Genomic DNA, 22,034 nt, shown 5'->3' with positions numbered 1-22,034 from the left:
TTTTATTCGATATTAGAATGGCCACTCCAGCTTGTTTCTTCAGGCCATTTGTTTGGAAAATTGTTTTCCAGCCTTTTACTCTGAGGTAGTGTCTGTCTTTTTCCCTGAGATGGGTTTCCTGTAAGCAGCAGAATGTTGGGTCCTGTTTGTGTAGCCAGTCTGTTAGTCTATGTCTTTTTATTGGGTTATTGAGTTAAATGAAAATTTTATTTTTTATATTTTATTTTTTCTTCCATGTTGCAGAAAAAATTCAAGTTGATTATTTGGAGTGATGAGGGTGACGTCTTATGAAGGAGAAGTGTTTCATTTGTATCCACTGAGATGTGATGGGTGAATGGTTTCTTCCTCAGCCTTCTGGCTACACACAGACTCAAGCCCAGCGCTTTGGGAGTACTGGCCACTCACCATTAGCACAGTAGTTACCGTTTCTCATTACTAAATTTACCATAAAATTGAATATTTATAATTATAGATTGCTATGTAATTTTAAAATTTCTTCTTAAGTTATTTTTCAGTTTTGCTCTACCTTACTCTAATTTTTGAACCATAGTTATTCTCTTTCCATGCATAGAAAATCCTAATACAAGTCTGAGGGAGAGAGATCAGCTTCTCTCCTGTAGGGGGCGCTAAGAGAGTAGCAGTTAGTTTTCCTTTGACACCAGTACCCTCTGGCATGACTTGGCACAATTTACTTCAAGATTGTATGCCCTGGTTTGTAGGGTTTTGTTTTGTTGTTTGTTTGTTTGTTTTTTATTTTTGTTTTGTTTTGTTTTTTGATGCTGTCATGGGTCCTAAGCCCATCAGTAATTCTTCAGGCTCATAAATATGCATCTGTCACTTTGGTTCAGTAAGTATTACACCTGTGCAAAAAAAAAAAAAAAAAATAACCTCATGCATTTGGTGCATGGTAATTTTAGAGTCCTCATTATGCCTCATTTACATATGACAAACGTTACGCATATAGACACATCCAACCATTTCCCAAGCATTTGTAACATGAATGATGGTAGCCTAAACTTGGCCTTCTATAGGACCTCGGATGATGATTTAATGGGACTGTCACTCAGGATACTTTCTGGCTTTCTCTAGTGCCTTTAAAAATTGAATTGAGCAGGATAAAATGCATCCCTTTGATTAAATGTTTTTCCTCATGTGCAATCACCACGAGCTGTCTGGCTCCCGTTCTGTATGCTTTTGAAGCAGCACTGCATTGCAAATCAATATCTTTCTGGAGAGACAGGGTGTAGTGGATTGCCTGGACAGCATATGCGTGGTTCCTCTGGCTGCAATGCTGCTGCAGAGCCCGTTCACTCTGCCTTCCTGGGAACCCCACAGGCAAGTCCATCGTGTTTGGAGGAAGAAAAGAGATCATTCTAGGGAAAAAAAAAAGACCTATTAAAGCTTTGGAGACCGACTGTTAGCATGTTCTTTGTGCTCTTCTGAAACGTTTTTTTTTGTTGTTGTTGTTTTGTTTTGTTTTTTGGTCTTGCTCCACTGAGATCAGCTTCTCTGGGTGATCTCTGGAATTTTTTGTGCTTCCCCCTTTCTTGGTTGTAGTACGGCCGTACCATTTCAGCTTGCTAGTGCAGAAAGATGTGAATTCAGTTGCTGTCTGAGGCTGGCTTGGTGCAAACACATTGCTAGAGATATGTTAAGGAGTTCCAGGTGAATCCGGCTCAAGAGAGACAACAGCAAAAACGGTAAGACAGAGCATGCCTGAATCATAGCAAGGGCTTTAATTTGGAGCATCTCGGCAAGTCTGAATCCTGACTCACTCGTTTACAACTTGAAAAGGATTCATTCTGTGCATGTCATACCACTCAGTCGATTCTATTTAACTGCCAAAACCAGTCGAGATTGATAATGGGGTATTTAAATTAAGGACCGGATGGGGTTACTCAGCGAATCCCCGGAGGCTCCCAAGGCTATTGCCTGGAGTTTGTAAACACCAGGAGCAGATAAGATGAAGAAAATGTTCAATGACTGCTTCTTTGCCATAGCCGAGTCTGATTTCTTTGGAAACTAGTCTTCTTTTTTTTATAGCTTAAAGAGATCTTTCATATGGTTTTGCCTGGCTATGCTCAGCTGAATGCCCTCTGAGTCAATCAACTGAAGGACGGGAGACCACTTTTCCTTTGGGTAAACTGATGTCTGTGAATTTAGCTGAATTGGGTCTGAGTAGAATTGATATCTCTACTATATTTGAGATCCGGGGCTGCTTCTCTGATCACCTTACCCCCTTCTCCTCCTCGAGCCCTGAAATGCACCTGCTTTGAAGTGTGTGTTTCTGAGTAGAGGTCAGGGTGTTGCCATTTGGCATCTTTATACCTGTAGTGGTTTTGCTTTCCTGCATAGAAGTGATAATTCTTCATGCAGTTCTGCTTGAAGTGCCAGCTAGCTCTACTAGTGGGCTGTTAGCGTTATAGATGCTGATGGAGAACCCCTGCATGCAAGAAAGGCTGGGGTAGTAGACAGGCTACACCAAAATGAGGCTTGCCTGTTCATGAAGAAGATGACAAGCAAGGTTGAAATATAAACCTTGACAGAGGATGAATATCTATTTACTTAATTAATTGGGGCATGGTATTAAGTAGCCAGGGGGTTTGAAGTTGAAGGATATATTTTCATATTGTTTACATAAGAGACTAATTCATTAGATGATCCTGTGTATTTGTCTGGGTCTACCTTTTATGTGGGTGCTAAATTTTAAGGGTGTCAGCATTTGATATTTTGCTTTAAAATATTTTACTTTGTATGTTTGAACTTAGGAATTAACTTGAAATGTGACTGTTGTAGTGAGTGGATATTAGTTGACCAGATTTTCCATAACTTGCTTATTGATCAGAAAGTAGTTTTTATATAATTTTGTGATACAAAAAAGTAAGAAAGACTACTTTATTACCTTATAAGTTAATCGAGAAAAACATAGATGGAATTTAAGATTTATAGTAAGTGACTTACTGGAGGAGGAGCCTCTGTACTTATTAAAAATTAAGCATAAAACTGGGCTTTGATTTCTAGGAATGAATATTTGGATTTTGTTCAAAGGAGAGTTGGAATTTTCTTGTATTTCGATCAGTCATTTATTATTCTCTAAAAAGGAAAGAGAAATGTAAACTGGTGTTTTATATTTAAGTCTCTTGAGATGATGCTGTTTTCTGTCTTCTGAGAGTGCTATGTTCTAGCTATTTATATTTCTACCTTCACTTTGTGTATACTGCGAGGTGTTTTTTTTTTTTTTTTTTAATCTCATGACAGGAGGAATGAAATATCTGCAAAGAGTGATGTTTAAAACGGGGGCTAATGGTGTGGTGATGCGACATATATTTTAAAACCACACTTGTCTTCATCATGCAGGCATTCAGTGTCTCTCTATATAAGATGCTGGGAGACATACTTGCAGCAGTAGAGAGGAGGGGCAGAAGCTTGGGTATAGTAATGTTACCTGCACCCTTGTGTTCTCTCACAAGAAGTCAATTTGGAATGTTCTAGATGGTGGAATGGCTGCTTAGGAGAGCCTGTTTATTGTAGGCATTCACTTACATGCAAGCGTTTGTGGAAAGTCTACTTGGTGACAGTGATGAATGGAACAGGTTTATCTGGTTTCTGCCCTCATGGATCTTAGAATCTTGTTTTTTAAAAGATATTTTGAAGAAAAACAATCTGGGGAGTGTTTGCTTTTCCATTTTGGTAATTGTGAGAGAGACACTATATGCTTTGATTTTTTTTAACTGTGTTTAAAATACACATTATACAGAATTTGCCAAACCCACCATTTTTAAATTTATAGTCCAGTGGCATTATTAAGTATATTCAGTGTTTTGTGGTAATTACCCCTATCCATGTCTAGAACTTCTTCATCATTCCAAGTCATTAAATATTTCTACCATTCTCCCTTCCCCTCACCCCTGAAAACCTTGGTTCTACTTTCTATGCCTCTGAGTTGGCCTCTGCTAGGTACAGGGCAATGACATAGCACTTGGCCAGTCTTACTTAGCGTGTCTTCACAGCTCACGGATCCCACACCATACATTGGGATTTTATTCCTTGGAGAGTATACTTGGATTTTAATATGGAAAAGATAGCAGTTTTCCTCCTTAGCATAGGGTGTCAGTGAATCAAGGCCCCATATGGGCATGCTAGCAGATAACTTAGAGCTTCTAACAAGATCCTCCAAACAGCAAGGAAGGAGGTCTAAAATCCGCCAAGGGAATTGTCCACTGGTGTTTGGGTTATTTACATGTGATTGATTGGGCACAGTAACTGGACTGCTTTCTTGTTTATTTCCGATAAAAGCAACGATCAGCTGGGGTATTCATTGTGAAGCTGGATTGTGAGGATCTCATCTCCTGTGCAGTGGGTTACTCATGGCAACTGTAAAAGCAAAGGCCATGATGATGATGATGATGGTGGTGGTGGTGGTGGTGGTGGTGGTGGTGGTGGTTTCCTATGTACGCTGTGGGCTACCTTCTGCCCTGAATCCTGCTTTTAGTGGACAGTCAACCAGAACCCCTCTAGATAGCGTCTGTGTTAGTCAGGAGGAATAGAGAGAGGTTATATGCCGGATACCCCAATAAACAGGTTTTCATTACACAGGCAAGCTTAGCTTCATCAATAAAGTTTTTTTTTGTTTTTTTTTTTTTTTTAAATTTCCCTACACACCGCTCCTTTTAAATCCAAGAGATTTTTTTCTCCCATAGATGCATCCTTTTTAGAAGGTCAGGTTACGGCCCCACCCAGAGCCTGTTTGCTATCTGTTTGCTATCAACTGATTTGACAGTCTCTGTACTGGATCACTGGCAGGTTTGTATCTATGCCGATAACTCCCTGTTCAAGGCACAGAGAAGCAAGATTCAGCATAACACTGCTTATTATCCAGGTCATCCCACCTTTCTCAGTGGCCTGGGTCTTCCTCCTGTTGTCTTTGGGACAGAATCTCATGTTGTCATGCTGACTTTTTCAACTCACTATATAGCTGAGGCCAAGTGCTCCGATTACAGATGCATGGGGCACACATGGCATCCTGTCCTTAATGATTCTTAATGCATTGTACTCTTCTGCTTTTCTCTATTCTAGCCTGGCTCTGCACAGGAGGCAGATTCGGAATCAGATTAATTAAATGAATGTTTACTTTGGTGGTGAGGTGGAAGGGAGGGAGGGAGGGCGGCCAGAACACTACATGCCAGTGACTCTGTGTGGCTTTGGATTTCCGTTTCTTTTCTATCACGAGCGGTGAAAGCATGGATGGGCAGGTCTGCAGGTAAGGCTCATCCTTTAATCCATCTAGGATGTAGAACTTAGGGGATGTGTGCACGGTGGTCAAGAGCTTCTGCTCTGTAGTTTGGTCCTGCAATATATCTCTGCTCCTGTGATTATGCTCTGCATGGCCTTGGACGGGTGGCCCAGTTCATGCCTGTTTCGTTTTAATTACTTCTGAGACTGAGATGACATTGTGCCCTCCCGTGGCTCTTGGTAGAGACTGAGAGATTGTGCTAAAGGTAGTTTTCATAGTCACTGTTGTAGATGAGTTCCGTGAAGGGGAGCCTCCACTCTTACCAGTGTCACAGCATCTAGGGACCTGCAATGTCCGTCTCTCTTTTCTAACAACGACCTTCGTACCAGATCCCAGATCCTTTTCCAGTTTGCTTCATTAGAGGGCACATATGAGCATTTCTGAACTTTACAGGACTGAAGAAGATAAAACAGAAGCTGTAACAGCATGCTCCTGTTCCCTGCTTTCCCCTGCCAAACTTTGAGAGGGTGTGTGGTCTGGAGAGGTTCTCTTCTGTCCAATCGACAAGTCATTTCAGCTAGCAGCTAGCTCCTCTACTAAATGAGATCCTGATAACACGTTGGCAGAGAAATGCCTGTGGAAGCACCGGGCTTGTTTCAGGTGGCAGACACACAGCAGGATATTTACATCCAGCCATCTCGGCTCCATTCACCTTGGATTACTGAGGAGTCACTATTGACTTTTCTGTTGTGGCAAGGATAGAGAGAGCAAGTCTTCATGGAAGCGGGCAGCTTTATTATTACAGGATAGCTGTTCTTGCTGAAGGTTTAGCTCTTCCCAGTACATGGACCAATTGTGAAACCTGTATTGAAAGACACTTGCTTTTTTTTCTCCCAAAGGCACATTGTTCCCTGTGTCTCTCTTCAGGAGCTCTGTGTGGCTATTGAGTCACACAGGATGCTCTCTGCAAACGAGGAGAGCTTCAGATGTCAAGCTTGAATTCAGTTTTGTTCTATATTTTCTAGGATTCTATGGTTCCAGAATTTAGATCGATTTCATTGAAAGGTAAACATCACATTTTAAACACTGCAACATCACATCTTGACCACGATTGCTAAGTTATTACCCAAGGACTAATAAAGCATTCATTATTTTTGTTAGAAAAGGTGTTTGATCCAGGTGAGGCGATGGAAGTTGTGTTTATTTTTTTATGTGTTTCAGAATAAGATGGTAGTATGGCATTTTAGTTCTTCAGGAAGAATTTTTGAAGTGTTTGTATCATTGTTCTTAAATACTGTTCAAATAGTTACCAGATGAGAAGAGTTCAGGTCCTAATGGATCAGTCTTACCTCCACTAGCATAGTCTTTTCTGTTCCCATTGTTTAATGTTGTACCTTTTGGATGCTTTATCTTTCATGTAGGACCAAATAGAGAGTTCTCTGAGAGGTATAAACGTGGAGATAGAACTGCCCTGGTTCAGTACAAACAGGCTAGCGGCAATTGAGTGAAGCTCAGAAGTGAGACAACAGGATTCCAAAGATGCCCCGGATTGACCTTTGCACAGCCTTTCTGACAGATGACAGCTTCTGGAGTCTCTTAGGATGTCTGTTAAAATGTGAAATGCAAACAGTAGGCCTTCTAGGCTGGGCAGATGGCCATCCTGGTTAGGATAGAACACTGATTTCAGACCTATTCCATTTGACTTGCTCTTAGGACTTCTTAAATGGCACACGCTCTCAGTTTTTAAATCGCTGTAGTTCATGTTAGTTAGTCTCCCTGGCCAGGTTGCTTTCCCCTAATGCATAATGGAGGGTATTTTGAAAATACACTGCTATTCCCCTTTCTCAGGCAAGACCAAAGACAGAGACAATAATAATAATAATAATAATAATAATAATAATAAAGAGTTGTGTTTAAACCTGTACATTCTTTGAAGGAGAAAAATGTCCTTTTGGACAGAAGTAGACTTTTTCTTGAAAGCTTTAGGGGAACAGTGTCTTGATGAAGAAACTAATTAGCTATGCATTGAGAGCCACTTTGCATGGCTTAATTTTTCAGTTCTATTGAGAGTGGGCATTCTGCTTGCAGCAGTGGGGACTTTTTTAGGTTGGCAGAGTCTTCACTCTGTGGAGCAGCAGGACAGAGACACTCCCTTGCCATGTGTAGAGTCTCAGCTTTACACAAGCTCCTCTTCTGGTCCTTCTGACTATAGATATGTGGTCAGGGAGAAAGTTCATGTGTAAATTCTACTGTTTTGGCTCCCAACAGTGGATATTCATGTGGTCATCTTATGTGAATGCACTCTCTCTCTCTCTAACCAGATTATGATTGGGGATATCAAGCAGGAGTCAGAGAATTTGTATAAACTTTCTTTGACTCTTTGGGATTCTTGATAAAGTTTTCCTGGGACCACTGTTGTTTGAGAAGTGTTTGATTCAGCCTTCCATGGAGTAGGAGTCAGAACCCATGTGCTTTTTCAGTCTGGAGAGGATTACTCCAGTCTGCCATGTAGACAGTAGGCTCTCTCCTCATGGTAGGGCTTATTGCAGGTAGGTACCCAGTACTTTGGACACACCGATGGCTTTAATATGTTTATTTATAGATACAGTAGTAGCTTCTTTATAAACGTGTTTCCTCCAAAGATACCAAATAATCCTTGATACATTAGCAAAGCACAGTTTTGGGTTCAATTCTCATGAGAAAAGTGTTAATGACATTAATAAAAAAAATAGACATGATTTAAAGGCATACAAACATCTCTTTTCTAGAAGCACATAAGTACATCAAAATATAGGCAGGAAGTATGCTATAATAATCTGTCTATTCTATTCATTCTTAACTTATCTCATTCCTTTTTGTTTTAAACAGAGGATGTTTATACACACTGGCTATAGATACATTGATTGTATATTTTTAGGAAACTTTATTTTAGTGCTTAAAATAATATTAATTATCTGAAGTTGCCATCGTATCTTATGGAACACTTGAGCAGAAATGTTACCCAGAGATGCAATATGCTCGTCACTCCCGTGGCATGCACAAATCGGAAGAAAGTGTGTTTCTGAGGGAGTTGATTTTTCGCTTTTATTTGACCATATCAGCAAAATATATCAATACATAGTCTAGGGCACTGTGTCTCAGTTATGAATCCATAGGAAATCTTGTGAAAATTCAGATTCTAATGTGGTAGGTCTCTGGTGGGCCTGAAATTCCAGGCAGGGTCAGTCCTGTTGGTCTGTAGCAAGGTATTTAGAGCATGTGATAGAGGACATGTGAATCCCTAAGGATAATAGCATGACAAAGACCCTATGTAGACCTCAAGTAGTAACAGGGATGCTACTTTTATTTTTCTGTGAGGCATCATTAAGCTTTGCTTTAAATTTATCCTGGTAATTTAAAAAGTGAAGATACTAAATGTTTATAAGTAGATGCATACACCTCTGTGGACCTATGGGCAAACTACAGCTCACATAAAGCCATTACTATATAAGTATTATAGTAGAGAAAGCTCCTTAGAATTATTCTTATAATATTTGTCAAAACTTCACCTGCTTGAGGCATACATACATATTCCCATTAGCACTAATAAGACATTTTCCTCCTTCTTGATAATAAACATTAGATTCCAGAAAGACTGAAGTTCCTGCGTCAGTATGACATGATGCAGGTTTGTCCATTTCCATTCAGCTTTGTCTATTAGTTGTTGCATGGATCAAATAGAATTAGGTGAGATCCACGGAAAAAAGTCAGTAGAGAAATACAAGTTTTATTATCCCAAAGAAACGAAATGGTAACAAATCCTGGTGAAAATAAAGGAAAAGGAAGTCTTTATGTATGGTTGGTGCATCTGTGATGGAAGTCAGTATAGAGGTTCCTCAGACACAAGCCACAACTTCGTGGGATCCAGCTTTCAGCATCCCTAGGTATGTACTTCTGGGAATCTAAAGTTAGCATTGCAGAGAGATGCAGGCACGTTTGTGATTATTGCATTACTATTTGTGAGAGTCAAGAGAGGAGCCTGTTGCTCAGCATCAGTAGATGAAAAGATTGCAGTTCTATACAGAATGGAATTTTATGGGGAGCTACATAGAAGAATGGAGTCATGCCATTTGCAGGAAAATGGATAGGGATCATCATAAGTGGATGAAATAAGTTATACTCAGAACCACAAGCATCACATTTACTCCTTCTTCTTCTTCTTTCATGTGGAGAATGTAGATTTAGGAGAAAAAGAGACATGAGAATAGATGGGGAATATTGCAAAGAGGAAGGGATCAGCAGGAAGGGTAAGAGTGTGTTTGAATAAGTGTGAGAAAATGTGATAATGTAACCAATCATTTTACGCAATTACTATTTACAAAAATTAATTGATATTTAAAATAGCATTTGAAAACAGGATCACCTTAATGGATATCGAACTCTGTGAGCAGGAATAGCTGGTGAAAGGCTTTCCATTGACCAGAAAAGACCTCAACTCAGTGGGTGTCTCCTCTAATGCAGTGCCTGAGGGTGATTTTTCACATAGCCTATTTTCAGTTAAAGGCAAAGCTTATTATTGAGTAGTTATTGGCAGAGCATTTATTCCTTGGCCATACTTTTATCTTTTAGGACAATAAAGAGACATAAAACATGGTTTATATACTCAAGTATTTACAGTTTGGGCCTGAGATATAATTAGCACATGAGAAAGATGACAACAACCAAACAAAAAACAAAGACGGACTTCCTGTTGCTCCAACCAAATATAGGAAAACAAGCGTATTGTAGTTTATGTAAATACATGACAGCATCAGTTATTTAGGATTGACTGTGAGGCACAATCTAAAAGTGATGTAGTTTGTAGGGCATTTGTGGTTGCAGCAATGATATTGATGTAGGGACAGAGATACTGTTTAATAGAACCAAGTTTGGCCTACAGTGTGAATTGCCGCACCATATGTTGCTTGATCGATTGCTTAGCCAGAATGTTCATGCTGCTATCACTGATAAATGATTCTGTGATCTCACAGTTAATGAAAATCTGAGACCAGAGATACCAAAGTAAGTGTTTACGGTGTATAACACCTCCACACTTTCTGAATCCTAAATTCTTGAGGAGGAATTGCATAGGAAAGGAAACACAAAGAAATGGTTTCGTTTGTCTGGTACTTGATATATTTAAAGTCACTCACCAGTTGTTATCTGGGACCATTTTCAGGCTAGAGGCAGTAAAGGTCAAAATAACTGCTAAGTACAACAGTTTACTGTTTAACAAATGAGAAGGCTGAGACACAGAGTGTTTAAGAGGCTTATTGTATATGCTGTTTTGAGTTATGGGTCTTAGTTAATAGTGTTATAGAGAGCTTGATTTTGGCAAAAAACAAAAGATGCTAAATAGTAAAATATCCATACATGTATCATTGTATCTACATATAGTTAACACATCCTCTATCTTTGTTCCATGTGTTCATAGAACCATTTTTATCTACATGGCTGCACAGAGAAATAGACTTGCAAACACACACTAATTGGGGAAAAAAAGAGAAACCACATCCTGCAATAAGAGAGGATGCAGTCCTTTTCAACCCAGCAGGTTAAAATAGCAAAGGTGGCACTCAGGGGTATTATTCCAGCAGAGTTATAAATCCCTTTTATTCTTCACAATTCTGTGCCTATCTATCTTTTTCTTGTTGAAATTCCCTTAAAGGTAGAATTGTTTTGCTTTATAATTTAGAAAAAAATAAGTATTTTGGGGAGAGGGAACACTGCATAAAACTTGTAAATGACGGGGTGATTTTTATTAGCAGTGATTTTGAGAGTAGTTGTTGAGTAGGAGAAAATTCTTAGTCTTCCACAGGCATGACATACAACGGACAAACAAAACAAAACAGAAATAGCTACAAGTAGTGTGTGATATTGTCATCATTGTGCTTCTCCCATGATTTGCACTGGTCCTGCGGTAGATACCCTGTTCATGAGCATCAGAAGACCGTGACCTAGCCACTGCTGGACGTGTGGGGTGTATTTGACATGAGTCAACTTGGTGTCTTTAACAGCCATTCTTTTCTGGTAGCTGCCTTCTACCGTGAGTGTGGGATAAGCAAGTAGCAAAGGCCACTCTGGGATCTTAGAGACATGCCCATCACCAGGAAATGGCTGATTCAAAGGGACAATTTTCAACCTGAATGAATTCACTGCAAATTCATGCCCGGCTTAACCGAATTAAGCTGTGCTCTTTCACATCCATTGCTGAGGCATCAATAGACAGTTGTCTAGGTTTTACATAGCTGCAAGCAAAACACATAGGTCAGACTCTGACTTTTGAAGCCTCTAATGCCATTTGAATTATCTGACTTTTATTATTTTTTCTTTCTTTTTAAAATTATCTTCTCTTCTTAAACCAAGTTAGGGTCTACCAACAAATTAGCAAACTTCTGTTAAGGATGGAGGGGCCAACCCCATGAGCTAGAACTATGCCTGATACTATCAATGAGGCCAAGATCCTGGAACCAAGCAATTCATGGATCCAGCCCCAGTGAAGGCCTACTATTATTTTGAAAAATTAACATAGCAGTAAAACCTCTTCCAATGATACCCATAAAACAATGCATCGCTCAACCCTCATCGGAGCTGCTGCTTCTTATAGTGGAGAGCAGCACATCTCGATAGCATGTGCAGAACATGAGAGACTTTGGAGTGTTCAGCCCTGAATGGATGTCTCTATCACAGTCTTCCCTTCAAGGGTCAGGGATCTACATAGAAGGGGTGGCAGTGGAAAGGTTATAAGAGTTAGAGGTGGTAATAGATGATTTTAAAGGAAACAGTCTTTTCTAGGTACAACAGAGCAAATGAACATGTGAATGCATAGAAATTGTGACAACATGCCCAAGACCTTCACAAGCTCAAGCCAGACAAAATCCCTACATGAAGGAGGGGAAGCCCCATCCCAAACCAAGAAGCCATTTGCAAAAGATAGCTGTTAGGAGAAGGAAAATCAGTTATCGTTAGTGGAGTGATGTTGGAGGTATTAGCCACACATCATGCTAAGGAGCAGTTAACCAACATAAATTGGATGCTGACTCTTTAGTGAGGACGTTTTGCTTTTTGTGTTTGTTGTATTAGAGAGAAGGAACATGAAGTCAGTGGTAAGGGAAGGAGGGAGGAGCTGCGGGGGGGGGGCACTGAAGGGTGGGAAAGAATTTTATAAAATATGCTATATGAAATTCTCAAAGAACAAATAGAAAAAAAAAAAGGTAAGTGGGCCAGTCTTATTCAGATGAATCTGTCTCTGTGTTTTCATCTCTCACCTACATCAACATTTTAACTTCTGTTGACTTCATTGGAAGAAAAAAGCAGTTTATTCTGGTATTTGTGATGATTTATTCTCTTTAAGTGTTTTTGAGCACCACAAGGCAGGCCTGCTTATATAACTCTTGTCGCTTCTGTTTTTAAATGAAGTGTGAAAACCCGCAGCTGGGGAAGATATCCCCTTCGATCCCATTGGTGTTGGCATGCCTTGCTTTCACATGGGGTGACCGTGTGTCTGTTTACTGTGATTGGCCTTGGGCGCATGTGCCCAGATATTTTCTTCCTGGCCCTACGATTTTAGAAGACCATTTTTAAACTACTGAAGCCGCTTGTGCTGCATGGGTTTGTCAGCAAAGATCTAGATTCAAGAGGACTGTTGAGGACAAACTGGTTTTGGGGGCAGCTGTAGAATGAATATAAGGCCGAGCCATCCATCATTCTATGGGAGAGGTAGATTATTGAGATGGTTAATTAAAAGGAATCTTTGTAGTATATGTATACAAAATACAATAGTCATTGAAGGGATTCGTCACAAAGCTTGTTTTAAGGCCTCTGGAGAGAGGTAACTTTTTAGCATAGTTGTGGCTTCCTTGAGAAGAAGGCTTTTCATTCGACCGACAAAGTCTATGTAACAGATGGTAGAAACTGATGATCTACAAAATGCTCTAAGTCTCCTGTGTTTGGAGCCATTTTTGCTTGTACACTTTGTACATGACCCAGTGTTCATACTCTTAAAAATATGTGTAGTGAATAAAATCAGTTAAAATTAATTTGGGGGTTGGAGAAATGTCCCAATGGTTAAGAGTGCACATTGCTCTTGCGTTTGTGAGGACCAGCATTTGGAGGTGATATTAGGAGGCTCAGAACCACCTGTAACTAGCTCTGAGTTGTCTGACCCCCTCCTCCGGCCTCTGCTGGTACCCATACACATAGATAGACTCTTTCTCTTGTACATATGCTCTGTCTCTGTCTCTCTCGAACTCACACAGTCTTACATATAAATCTTTAAATATTTAAATTTAATTTTCTTTCTCAGTATTTAATCTCTGATTACTGACTTAGTCAAATTGCCCTACTTTCACAGAGTAATTTCCATGATTCTAACATATTTCAAATACTCTAAATAAACATGATTGCTGCAAGTTATATTTCTGCATCTATGTGTGCCCTGTTCTAAGACACCAACATTATAAGTTGGATTAATTTTATTTTTTAAAGCCTTCCTAAGCGTTATAGATCTACTAACTTACCTTGCCTCCCCAGGAAATTTAATAATAGTTCTTTCTTATGTGTTCTTGGTATTATGCTATCTTTACAGTCTCACAATAGAAGCTTAGTTGTTGATCATTTGGTGTCTTGGTTGCCTTGTCTAAAAAGTGAGTCAGACTTGAGTCATGGGGTGGCAGTCAAACCGACTTTCCTCTTTTAGGGGTTACTTCATATATGCTGTTAAAAGTTAAATTATTTTAAAAACTTCCTTCTGCCAATGGTCATTTCTTTTTGCAATCTGTCCATCAGATGTGCATTTTGTAATATGCCATTTGGGGAACATTATCTATCTTTCAGCATACTGCACTGTTGTATTGCCCTAGCCTGTTGTTCCTGCAGCTGACCATGTCTATATTGATTCCACTCAGCAGCCCCCCACCCCCACTCCAGGCCTTGAGCAGCCACCCATGTCTTCAGTGAGCTTCCTACTTGGTCTAACCTACTTAGTCTAGCCTATTAGCTGTTCAGCATTCTCTGCGTTAAGACCAGGTATATTGTATTTCATTTATTTTTTTCTACTGTAATTGCTATTCTTCCTTTAGTAGCTTTTATCATTGAAAATCATATTTAACTCATTTTTTAAAGTAACTCATTCGATTTAAACACAATATTATGTTTCTTTTTGATGGTTGAATAAGCAACCACAGTTTTGTCAGTGGGAGCTCTGTTAGGCCAATTCTCTTGCTAACATTTTCCCTGATATTTTAAAAAGGATCCTAGCTTTCTAGTTAATAGCTGGAGGTTTCCTAGCCTCTATCTCTTTTTCTTTGATTCTTTTCTCCAGCCTCCCCTTGGCACTTATATCTTGTGAGCTGGAATCTATTTATATTTTCCAGTGGGAGGCCTGACATCAGCCAGAATCCAGGCATCCAGTGGGGTTGGCTATGAAAGCTGAAGATGGGTGAATGGGTTACTATTTATTGGCTAGAGCAATCTCCTTTGTTAGGGACTCGGTAACAGGTTGTAGAGAGATTCACTGGAAGCTACGCTTGCTTGCAGAAGAGTAACACCTGCATGTAATTTGTCTTCAGGGGCCCCTGCGACCGATGGGTCTACTTTATTCACTCAATGATTTTATGCTAAGAGTGGCTAGAAACTACAGCTTCCACCAAGGACTGGATACTGTTCTTATTTTCACCTTGCTGGGTCCTTTTCTGAACCAGAGCTTTTTAAAATGTAGGGTCTCTAGGAGAACTGTCAGATGGGTGTGCTAGGGCAGCAGAGCTGACTCCAGGTGTTTCATGAAGACCTGAGCTCAACTTTCTGCTGTAGTCAGCGTTAACAGAGATGGGCAGATCACAGTTACGACTCGTGTCCCTAATACTGGACACACGACACCCTTCTAGAAGAGTTTACGTTGACTTACGTGGAAAACTCCGTATAGATTTCTTTCCTTGACGTAAACTCCTGCACAAAGAAGTTGATACATGTTCATGGCATCCTGGCTGCACCGGAGACCAGAAAACTTGTCCAGAAGCTTGGTTCCGTGGAGAAACTTGCTCCTGAGCTTTAGAGTACTCATGCTGTTCTAAAGTTGTGCTGGATGGCACTTATACATGAATACCCACAGCAATCCGGATAACCATTGCTTCTCTTGTCCTGGGTTTATTAGTAATATATGCAGCAGTGCTTTGTTGTTGTTGTTGTTGTTGTTGTTGTTGGTGGTGGTGGTGGTGATGGTGGTAGTGGTGGGTTTTCTGTTTTTGTTTTTTTAAGTCCTGTTTAGGTATCAACAGTGGTTCAAAATGTGCATAGTAGGTTTCTACTCTCAGGTAAAGTGTTACCACAAAGACACAGGCTTATTCAGTTTCAATAGGCTGAAAGGCTGGGCGTGTCATAGGGTTTCTTTGCCGAGATCTTTCCAGGCTGAAATCATGTTGGTGGTTCTCACCTGGAGCTCCAAGTCTTCTAACATGTACACAGAGCTACTTTTACTGAGTATGCAGTTGTGTGGCCCCCGGTTTTCTGATGGTTGTCAGGCAGAGGCCATGTTGCACCTTATGCCTTCATAAGGATTACCACTGGTGTCTTTCTGACTAGTCAGCCCACACCTTACTGACTTGTTTTTCCTGGTTTCACAGGGACCTCTTAGTTTTGTTTATTCCACCAGGTAATCTCTTGTTTACACATAGAATAATATAGTTATATAGTATCACTTCATAATTGCACAGGATAGGGAGTGGACCATTGTAAGTCAGGAGATAGTAGGTGCTGTTTTAGAATCCACCTATTGCAATGAGCTTCAGCTAAAGAGCCTTGGTGATAGCTCTTCATGAGCATATGTACTATATTTTAGTGTCAGCATTGTGCTTTTTTACATAGTAGCTTTTGAATGAATGTCTCAGAGCCTCTGCTCTTTTGTATCAAACATAGGATAACTAATTATTTGGATGAATCTTTTTGTATATGATTTATTATAAGAAGACTGAGCAAGGCATTATGGGAGAAGGATGCAATAACTTGGTATGGTCCTTGCTTCCTAGAACCTGGGTAAAGAATAGTTGAATCTTAGATGCTGGAGAGAAGACTCAGCATGTAAGAGCACTTGCTGCTCTTTCAGAGGGCCTGTACTCTGTTCTCAGCATCCACTTGGCAGCTTACAAGTTTGTAGCTCCAGTTCCAGGGGCTCCAACACCACCTTCTAGGTTCTCTGGGCACCAAGAATGTATGAGGTACATTTGCTCTTTCAATGGAATCAGCCTGCATGCTTTAACCTTATGAGCGTTTATTAAATGTTTTCTCGTTTTCCTTAGTTGTTAGCATCTAGTGATGCAGAAACTGTTTAATTAGGGAAAAACTGAAAGCAATTTAATTCAAGATGGTAGTTTCTTTATAGAGAATTGTGAACTTAGCGTGTGAGTTTTCTGTGGCTGTGATCCAATGCCCGAGATTCCCTGTAACCAGGAGAGATTCCTCTGTGTCCACCATAACTCTCCACACTTGAGCTTGAATGTTGTCTGGGAGCCTGAGGTAAAGCAGGACACCCCAGTCAAGGTGCAGCGTAGAGCAGAGCTGCTCATGCTATGGCTGCTGTGAATCCCAGTGAAAGCTGTGGCAAGCTAGAGAGAGAAACAGAGGGGATGGGGAGAGAGATAGAGAGAAAGAAGGGAGTGCAGAGAATGTGCCAGAATCCTAAAGTTAAGGAAATGCACAAAGCCAATGGCCTAACTTCCTTCTGCTGGGCCCTGTTTACTAAAGCTTCTGCCACCTCACAATAAAGTTCGGGTGAAGACCACCAAGGCTTTCCACATGGCCTTAGGGTCTCCTAAGATCAAAGGTGGGATACCTCCCTCACGGAAAGCTAGAGGTTGCAAGCAAACTCCAGAATTTCGAGAGGACAGAGAACATGCAAGAGTTAGAATACAGCATGGTAAATGGGGGCAGAACCCCAAAGGACTAAAGTAAACTGTGTGAGGGAGTGGGCTGAGTACTGAGAGAGGGACCCTGGCTGCTGGGGGAGAATCAGGGGCCCAGTGCTTTAAGGTAAACAGCCTTGAACTGACTGTCACCAGGGGTCTTCCACTGATAGTATAATTTGCTAGCTTTGAAGTTCAAGAGAAAAACCCACATCCATCCTCATTATTTATTACCTAACTACTATTTCATTCCAATTTAGACATGAAGTCAAGATGGGACAGATTTTCAACCTCTCTTCAGACATAAATCTTTGCAACAGAGTAACACCTTTAGTCCATTAGCTTCTGTAACTTCCCTCAACTCCTAGGTCCCTCAGTAGGTGCCCCTCTGAGCCAGGATAACTGTGGGTGGGTTTTTTGTTTTTTGTTTTCTTTGTGTGTGTGTGTTTTGTTGCTGTTTATGAAGTCAGGTTATTCACTCCTTCGATGATCTAGAAATATGCACTTGCCATCAGATGAAGACTCTGGCACAGTCAAGAACCTTGTAGGACACGTGGCCTGTGGCGTGTTTTCCTTTGTGTGCTGTGAGATAGGTACCTTTCCTTTTCTTGAATTGAAGTGGTCACTCAGTGAGCTTATGCAGAATAATATTGTGGGCTTTTTGGTATTTCTTGAAATTGAAATGAACACTGGAATAAAAAAATAGCATGTTTAGTGATAGCGATGTTTCAGTGAAGAGTCCTCAACTCATTTCTTTTATTTTCCAGATATGTGTCACAAAGATGTCTACCCGGAACTGCCAGGGAATGGATTCTGTGATCAAGCACCTGGACACAATTCCTGAAGATAAAAAAGTCAGGGTTCAGAGGACGCAGAGCACTTTTGACCCATTTGAGAAACCAGCCAACCAAGTCAAAAGGGTCCATTCTGAGAACAATGCCTGCATTAACTTTAAATCCTCCTCTGCTGGCAAAGAGTCACCTAAAGTTAGGCGGCACTCCAGCCCCAGCTCGGTAAGTACAGCATCAGGGAGTCAACAGAAGGACTGGCCTTCATCAGGGCTGCCCACTGAGCAGAGGACTGCAGGTGGTGTTCTCAGTGAGGTTTTATGCACTCTCTCCCTGGGAGGTTGAGTATTTTGGAAGAGAGAAAGCTATAAGCAGACAGACTCTTGAGTTAAGAGTACCCAGCAAGCAAATGAATGAACGAATTTAGCTTATTTTTGCAAAACACCTTTATCTTCTTAAAAAATATATTGTTTTGGAGTTAGACCAATTTATCATTAAAATCTCTTGACTACAGTCTCTTAGAGATGTTTCAAAACTTTTCTGTTCTTGTGAGAAGTTTTTAAATCGGACTCACAAAGCATTTCACTTCAAGAATGTATGTTGTCTCACTTCAAGAATGAATGAGAGTCTCACGGTTTGTTTGGAATGTAAATAGTTTGGAATTTAACAGCAACGCACTGATCCTCAAAGGGAAAGTCCTTCATTTTTAGGAAATCCTAAGCTCTAAACCAAGACAATTCTTGCCTTTTGACCAAGGTGCCTTAGTTTTCTGTAATAGAATCCTTGGGGTCCCTTCAAAAATAGAAATTCCCATTTCCTCATTCTAGAAGCTGGGAGTCCCAACTCAGGGCTGTCAGTGGCCAGGCACTGATCTGACTCATCAGGACAGCAAACAGATGAGCTCATTGCCCTCTACAGGTGTCACCTCTGTCTGTACCAGTGGGGTGGGGACATTTTCAACATTCTCTTTATGGAAGAGGCATCCAGTTTCAAGTCACTTGCTGCTTTTCACTTACAAAACTGCAATCAAAGCTCATACTTTCAAGGTGCTTAGCACTGTAAAAGTATACCGCGATCTTTTGAAATGGAATAATTTTCAAATTTAACCAGAACTTAATAATCTTTTGACATGGATGCCCAAGGATTTTAAAACCGAGAGGGGAATGTTAAGGGAACTTGGTTTCTGTTATCTTGCTAAGAACACATGTCCTTTGAGTTCAAAGTTTTCACGAAAGCATAAGCCGCAAAGCCCCTGAGCTGCTTCAGTGGTGCCTGTGCTTCAGGTCCACTTAGCTCTGTGCTACTGAACAGCACCAGTGTTAATACAGGTCAAGTAAACAAAGGTGACTAGGACACTTCTGAAACTTGGGTGGTGCCCCCAGTCCTTTCCTGCAATCTTTTTGTATAACTACAAGGTAGAATTTGCTTGGGTCAGAGCTCTGCGGTTAACTTCTCAGAAAAGCTCCATTTTAGTATTATGTAGAAGAAATTGAGAATTGTTGAGATCAATCAAGATCCTACCACGTTGAGAATTGTATGTAGTTACTATGTGGTATCCTGTTATCCTGTATGTTGATCTATGATTGGTTTGTAGAAATTATCATACCAGATATTGTAATACACTAAAAGGTACTGTCTGAGTCCACATCAAGTGACAAACTCCCCTGCATGTTATTTGGGATTCCTAGTTAGAGTGAGAGGGCCTAATTCTCCTTTGTTTTTGGCTCTAATTGTTCCTGTAAATGCAACAAGCTTTTAGAAATGCTCATTATTTCTAACTTTTTAGTGTTTCTTTTTGTGTGTGCGTGTGAGTTTTACATCATGCACCCCAGTCCCACCCATCTCCAGCCCCTCTCATATCTGCCTTCTTGCCCTTTCAAACCACCCCCCAAATCCACACAAACAGAAGAACCACCACCAACAACAAAGCAAAGCATAGAAAACATCTCACTGTGGAAGCTGTAGTATGTCACGGTGTGTCCCACAGTATACCACTCTGTCTACATATCTTTACTTGCAAATGTCTGTTGCAATTGAGTCATTGGTCTGGTTCAAGGCATCATCAGGACACTTCCCAGTCATCCTGTTGTTGCCCTGTGTCATGGAGATCCTGCAGCATTGAGAAGCAGGACTGGACCTTTCACATGGCCCAACCATTCACAGATGGATGAGTTAGGGTGGGACAACTTAGAGGTCTGGATCTGTGCCTAGGTGGTAGCAGAGCTGGTTAGCACACCAGCTAGCCCTTACCTGCACCACCAATGTGAACTCTCCAGCATGGCTCTGGCTAGGCCACTTATCAGCAGGAGGCAGGGTCAGCTTTCAAGCCCTCTGGGCCAGCTCTCCTTACTACCAGAGGGAAATGGTACCCACACTACGTCAGGGTGGATGAGGGGAGGTGCCAGCTTTCCCTCACTCTCATCCTCAGGCCTGGCTCACCTGTGGTTCCTAGACCAGGGCCAGCACTGCCTTGCTACCCAGGAGATGTTCAGTGCTGCAGCTGGCTAAGGACAGGGCCTTTTCACCCTCTCATGACCGCAGGGACAACACTCTCAACTGCTGCGGGGCGTGAGGGGTGGGTGCAACAAGATTTTTAAAGATCGAAAGATCGTTCTCTCTTTCTCTCTCTCTCTCTCTCTCTCTCTCTCTCTCACACACACACACACACACACACACACACACACACACACACACCCTCATCCCCTTATTTTAAAAACTCTCACAATTTCTGGTTCTCAACAATAATCTTGATTTATAATTATATTTTCTTTGTCTTTGTTCTAGAATCAGACATATTTCTAAACACCCGTCTGTCATTTCAGCACCCCACCCCCACCCCCATCCCCCAGGGGAATGATACTTAGGAAACAAGGTCAGATTGCTGCAAGCACTTTATAGCTACTGGGAGCCATGTAGTTTTAGAAGTCAATGCATGCCTCGTAATGTAAGCATAAACTGTGTGCTTTGAATATTCACTTATAAGTGTCAATAAGGGAAAGCTTATCAAGAAAGGCTGGGGCCCACCTGTCCGGTGTACTTGGTATTTCTTTCTCCTTATGAAGGTTTTTGTTCTTGCAAGTTACTTGAATATACCTTAAAAGGTCAAATATAATGACATTTGGGCAGATGCTAGTGTGCTAGGTTTTGAAACCCATCGTATAATTAGAGAAACTGGTAGAGTAGAACCAAGCCAGTGGGCAGTACCTCAGATCAGCATACTCCTCCTTGAGTTCAGGAGAACACGGGGAAGGCTCAGGTATTTAGGTAGTCTCTAGTCTTTCTTTCAGGACTTCTCTAAAGTGACACTTTGGCACACTTTCCCACCCTACATAGGAACTATTGGAGTAAACTCTGTACGCGGTAGATTCAATAGGTCCAAGGGAGTGAGGAGCTTCAGGAGCCAGTGACATGAAGACATGGCGTGAGGTATAGCTGGCGATTTATTGGATAATAAGGGACACACAAAGCGAGAGGTTTTCCTCGGTTACATTTGTATCTATGGATACATTTACCGAACATTTTAAGCTTACATGAATATGTAGCATATGATGATGTATTACATGTAACACAGAATACTCATAATACAGAAAGTAGAGTGTACAGTGGTTAAGTGTCTAACCTTTATTACTCACAATTGCATGTTCTTCTCATTTGTCCATATCTGGTGGCAAGATGAGTAACCCTGTCTCACCCTCCACAGCCATGTTAGTAAGATTATCTGATACTTGTGACAACCATAGGAAGTCATGCCCTATGCAACCCATTGGCACTGCTTTCTGTTTCTTTTGGAAGCATTTTATGATATAGCAGTGGTTGCTAAATCCGAGAGTATCCTCTGCCCTGACACAGCAGCATTCCGTTGTACCTGTGTCTCATCGTTATTTCAAAATAATTTGGATTGTCCCTAAGAGTAGGACTTGATGAAGTGCGATGATACTCCTCTTGTTATAATGAGGAAATGATTGTTTCTTATATGTAGGATTAAAAGCAGTAGAAATTGTTTTTAATTGCTACATCTTGGAATGAGGATATAACTCAGGGGCAGAAAAATGTGTCCATCATGGATAAAGCCCTGTGTTCAGTCTCTAGTACTGCACAAAA

General features: G+C 40.8%; 1 protein-coding gene across 8 annotated transcripts in view; it reads left to right on the top strand.

Moving 5' to 3' along the window:
• Positions 1–22,034, top strand: part of Cdk14 (cyclin dependent kinase 14) — a 574,714-nt gene that overhangs the window by 111,077 nt on the left and 441,603 nt on the right. For 2 of the 8 annotated variants that reach the window (XM_029477254.1, XM_029477258.1), the window contains exons 1-2: positions 1,037–1,335; positions 17,913–18,158. In XM_029477254.1, the coding sequence (XP_029333114.1) occupies positions 1,189–1,335; positions 17,913–18,158 (393 nt within the window). In that variant the 5' untranslated portion in view covers positions 1,037–1,188. Of the gene's footprint in view, positions 1–1,036; positions 1,701–1,820; positions 2,140–16,284; positions 16,462–17,912; positions 18,159–22,034 lie in introns of those variants that run through there. The other 6 variants (XM_021162869.2, XM_029477257.1, XM_029477253.1 and 3 more) reach the window with 5 other exon arrangements.

Source organism: Mus caroli, chromosome 5 (genome assembly GCF_900094665.2).
Source record: "Mus caroli chromosome 5, CAROLI_EIJ_v1.1, whole genome shotgun sequence".
Taxonomy (NCBI): domain Eukaryota; kingdom Metazoa; phylum Chordata; class Mammalia; order Rodentia; family Muridae; genus Mus; species Mus caroli.
Note: the sequence above shows the minus strand (reverse complement) of the source record. Positions and strands in the feature narration are given on the sequence as shown.